The sequence below is a fragment of the Varanus komodoensis genome, unplaced genomic scaffold, assembly GCF_004798865.1.
Source record: "Varanus komodoensis strain SLA01 unplaced genomic scaffold, ASM479886v1 scaffold36, whole genome shotgun sequence".
Classification (NCBI taxonomy): Eukaryota; Metazoa; Chordata; class Lepidosauria; order Squamata; family Varanidae; genus Varanus; species Varanus komodoensis.
The window spans coordinates 7525423-7530430 of record NW_025335873.1 but is presented as its reverse complement, the minus strand read 5'-3'; the positions used below and the strand labels follow the sequence as shown (position 1 = coordinate 7530430).

At 57.0% G+C, this 5008-nt stretch overlaps 1 protein-coding gene across 1 annotated transcript in view; it reads left to right on the top strand.

Annotated features, from left to right (window-relative positions):
• The first annotated feature begins 901 nt into the window (after positions 1-901).
• The window catches only part of MEGF9 (multiple EGF like domains 9), a 40323-nt gene continuing 36216 nt past the window's right edge, over positions 902-5008 (top strand). The window contains exon 1 of the mRNA XM_044439721.1: positions 902-1030. Within this exon, the coding sequence (XP_044295656.1) occupies positions 902-1030 (129 nt within the window). The remainder of the gene's footprint in view (positions 1031-5008) is intronic.

Below are 5008 nucleotides of genomic sequence, written 5' to 3'. Positions count from 1 at the left end.
AAAAAAAATGGGTTTGTGATATAACTGGCACTAGCCAGTCCATCCTGGGCACTGGAGAGGGCGACAAAGGTGCACACCAAGCGTCGTTCCTCCAGTGGTGCTCTGCTTACCTGCAGCCTTAATTAGAAGCTGCCTGAATGGTGGATGAGGGAAATAATCCAAAGGAATTTAGTCCTGCCCTCCTAAGAGATCGCCGTGTTTGTCGGTAACGGGAACGCCGAGACTCAGTTCTTCCAGGCTTCCCTCTTGCTGTGTTGCCGCCTCTTTTTCTGAGGGCACCTGGTCTCCACAGAGCTCCATATTCAGGTCTGGCCCACCGGCTTTCTGCAACGGTGCGAGGAAGAGGCCTAGGCACATCTAAGCAATTATCACGCTTGGATTGTGTGGCTTTTCTTAAAAGGCCTTTGTGAGCGTTCAGCGGCTGCGGCAGTGGAAACATTTTGCTCTGGAGTCCTCCTAAGCGGGAAGATGCTCAGCGTTTCGCGAAAGCTTTGCAGAACACACAGGTGCAGGTGACCCTGAGCGGACCGATGTGAGCACCTGGATGGCTGAGCTTACCTGGTTTGGTGATGGGAGGGTCCCTGGATGATTCCGTGGATCTGCAATCCTGGCAGTCTCAGCTTTAGTCATGCCAAACACCCTCTCCCCAAGTGCCTCCTTCGGAGACGACTAGTTAAGCCTCCTTCCAAAAAATGAAACTCATCTCCTTGCAAGAAATCAGTTCTATTATATTGCTCGTTCAGTTAGTTCAAATATATGGAAATAGGTTAGTTCAAAATAGTAGCACGGTGTTCGTTCCTTCATCCACGTTAAAGGTGAAAGAGGAAACAAGATGAGAGCCATGGGGGCTGGGTGTCCATGAGCTAACGGGAAGGGCGTGAAGAGGACCGGTGCAGCGCAGATGGGACCTTCTCATGGGCGGCCCCTCGTCTTCCTGGTCCACCATGAAGTCGGCCCTTGCAGCTGGATCTTGTCCTCCTCCCGAGACGAACACGGCAATGAAGCCACCCTGCAGCCAGGCTGGAACCAGGTAAGCTGCCAACTTCTGTTCCAAGAAATGGTGCCCAAGAATGAGAGTTGGGGGTTGAGGCAGCGCTTGGGTTGGGGTCAGAGGGGGTACAGGCAGCCTGGGAGAGGCATCCTGCATGTGGGGGCTCTGGAAGCCGCCTCTGCACTATTGGAAATCCCTCCTCCTGTCCCTCCCTCTCCCTCCAAAGAGGTTTCCCGGAGAAGGCCCTCAGACTGGGCAACCTTGGGGGAATCTTCGTTCTTCTCCAAAACACGGCAGAGCCCTCTAGTTGGAGGCAGGAGCAACCAAAGGGCTGGTGGATGGGCGTGGATGCACAGGGGCGGGCCAGAAAGAGGACCCATCCTCTGCCATGCCCAGGAACCTTCTCCCCCCGCCCCCACATGTGCAAGTACAGACCCCCAGTTGCCTGCAGAGATGCCAACACCAGCCCTCAAGCCAGCCGCCCCTGCTGCTCAGGGACTTCTGCTCCGGATAAAAGAAAAGACAAGGTTCGAAGCCACCGCAAGCCAGCGAGCCCTTGCTCAGCACAAGGGAAGTATTTGTCTGGGGTCGGTGCTGCTTTTCGGGTTGGCAGGCATCCGTGGGGCTTGCATGAGGAGGGGAGCTGGGATGTCTCCTTGGCAAATGGCCATGGAGGCTTCCCTCCTGAGGTGTGCCTGCTTCCTGTACCTGGGCGAGGTGGGTGTTAAATCCCACCTCCCTGCCAGGTGCAATGCTAGCTGCTTCTCCAGGGCACAAGCCCAGTGTGGGGAGGGCTCAAATCCGTCTGCATGTGCTTATTTAGATATGCTCAAAAGACCCAAGGCTCTGAATTAAGGATTCGGCTGCAGCCCCTCATGGAGCACCCCTGACATTGCCTATGAAGGCATAGCCCTACCTGTCCGCCCCCATCAATGGACACATAGAGGTATACTGCTTCTGAACTGGGAAGCTCTACTAAACTTTTCACTGGGGCTAGGGCGGGAGCAGAGCATGCCTGACTTTAGCCACACTTCATACCAGTGTGTTTACACAGGAAAAGAGGTCGTGTAAATCTGAGCGAGGGCTTTGGTGTGTGTCTCAGCATGTGTTGTGTGTTGTCTGTTGCACACGGTTGTCTTGTTTTTTGGTTTATATAAGCTGCCCAGAGACTTTAGCATTGGACGGCTTATAAACACTTGAAATAAATAAAAAAGCAAGCATGCCCGGGCCTTTACGGCTCCAGTCCTGTGGCCACTCACCTGGGAGTAGGGCCACCGAATCTGCTTCCTGGTGGCCTGCTCTGTAAGTGAGCCGAGAGTGTTTTGCTCAGCATCGCTCCGTGCTCGAAACTGCACTGACGCCGTCTCTCTCTCTCTCTCTCTCTCCCACCGCTGGGCTGGGCTCCTTTTGGCCCTAATGAGTTGCCTGGGCTTTACACAATCACACCCACTCACACCTCGCCGGGTGCTCTGTTTACAGCCTGCTTTGCAGAGCGCCAAGGGCACCGATGCCTCCTTTGAAATCAGTCCAGGCCTGCTATCTGCATGGTGCAAAGTCACCCAAGCACGCCTGGAATGCCAGCCACGTGCCTTGCCTCACCGGGCAGTTTCTCCTGTTAATGACAAAGGGGGGGGGGGAACTCTGGATGTTTCCATGCTTCTTTGCCACTGACCTCAAAGTCCCCGCATGGCAACATCAGGCCTGCGAGGGCAAGTCACTGCCTGAAATGATGGAGCTGGGATTTATCGGCTGATTTGGTTAGAGCCCTGTTGGGCATCACAGGCGTGTGTGCGCAGGGCGGGGGCTCGTTTTCATGTTGCAGGTGTCGAATGAGCATCACCAAAAGGAGCAGAAATGGATGGAGCCATGGGCTTGTTCAGCTCTACGTTCTCTGCCTCTTCCTCAAGGTCTCTCCATTTGCCATCCATCGTTACTTCTCTACAGCATTTCCTTCCAAAATGCCTGTGAGCAAGCCATACCTATAGAAAGAGACAGCAGGAAAGGAAAAAGCAAGATGAGGGAAGAGGAAGGGGAAAAAGAACCACACGGGATATTTCAGTAGGGCTGCTGAAGTGTCGTCGTGAAGTGCCCAGCAAGCTTTAGCTGGTGGGAGGTAAAGAAATTAATGAATTAAACCGATATATTTCTTTCACATCCCTTTGCTTTAGCTTGCTGGAGTGGCTGCTGCCAGTGACAGTGACCACACGGGGGATTCCTAGAGTCTAATTACAGGAATGGCAACATCTAAGACTGAGAGCTGGCCTCAACTTTCATTTCCATCTCTCTGATCTCGGACTTTCCGGACTGTCCTATTCCTCCTCCTCCACAACACTTTCGCCCGTTGCAAGCCAGCCAGCCAGCCAGCCCTGGTGGCTGAAATGCCTGGATGTGTGCAGATGCTCCTGTGCATGGATGCAGGGGTGCAAGAACAAACGGAAGACGTGTGCGACTGTGGCAAGTGGCACATCGCTTCAACAATTCAGCAAGGGGAAGGCATTAGAAGGCAAGAAGGGGGGATTCAGAATTTGGGAAGACTCTCAGGTGCTCAGTCCTTGCTCAAGAATGAAACTTGAGTGGCATCAGTGCTCAGTCCATTGTCACTCTTTGGGCAGGGTCCAGGTTCTAAAGTCTTCACCTGCCCATCTGCAAAATGGCACTGGTTCGGCTCAAGCTACCTCGGAACATTTATTGATTTACCCAGCTAATTACTGCCCCTGGTTTCGAGCTCTCAGAGCGGATGCTTCTTCGCCCGCAGACGTGTCCTGCAACGGCACAACCCGGTTGTGCATTAGCAGCATCCGGTGAAGTGCCTCTCTCCCGCCCGGGCCAGTAGCAATCCACGGCTTGTTAGCCACGAACAACGCACACCTTCTTGTGAGAAATCCAGGGCGATACAGAGCTCCAGCTTATCCTCACAACAACCCCATGCAGGCTGAGAGGTTAGGCTGAGAGGGAGGGGCTGGCTCCCAGTCCCCAGGTGAGCTCCATGGCGGAGTGGAGAACGGAACTGGGATCTCCTCAGTGCCCCAGTCCAACTCTCCAGGCACCATTTTCTCACTGTGGCTTCCACACTGGCTGAGGAAGGCTGAATTCCTGGAAGCAAAGACAAATGCAAAAGTGACAGTTCTTCCCCTCCCACTTCTCTGAGCATGTGCAGAGTTGCTTCCTCGTGGGGGAAGGGACTTTTCAGGCCCTTCCAAATGGAGACCTGACATGAAGCGAGGCACATTTATTCCCCGGGGGCGCCTCTCCTCCTCCTCCTCCTCCTGATCGCGATTATGATCATTGCGGTTATTATTCTGTGAAAGGGCTTCGGGCAAGACCCGCGTGGGGGGCAGAGCGCGGCTCGGGGAGGGCTCCATCTTTTGTTCCCCAGGCAGCAGCGGGAGCCTCCGCCGCGCCGGGCGAGTATCCCTTCGCAGCCGCCCCAGGCACGCAACGCGGGCGCTTCCCCAGCGCAGGCTCCGCGGGCGAGGGAGCAGCGGCGGCGGCGGCAAACGCCGGGCGGGGGGGGCGGGGGCGGGGGGGCCGACCGTGGGCCTCCAAGGCGCCTCCCGATTGGTTGGCCGGGGCACAAAGAGTAGCAAATTTGGCCTGGTCACGTGGCCCGCGCGGCCGCTCATTGGCCGCGGCGCGCGCCTGTGCCTTTCTCTCGCCTTTCTTTCTTTCCTCCTCGCTCTCCTGCGCTCCCCCTCCGCTTTTCTCCTTTTCTCCGGCTGGTGAGGAGGAGGAGGAGGAGGAGGAAGGAGGGGCGAGTCGCGGCGCTGTCAAGCGGGGCGAAGATGCCGCGGCGCCTCCCGCCCGGCCGCGTTCCGGGGGCGGGCTGCGGGTGGCCGGCGGCGGCAGCCCGTGCGTAAAGGCGGACGCGGCTGGCCGGCTAGCTCCATGGACGCGGAGGCCCCCCGCGTGGCTCCGGCGGCGGCGGCGGCAACATGAGGGTCGCGCCGCGCGGCGCCGGGCAGCTCCCCCGGCCGCCGCCGCCGCCGCCGCTGCTGCGGCTGGCGCTGCTGCTGGCGC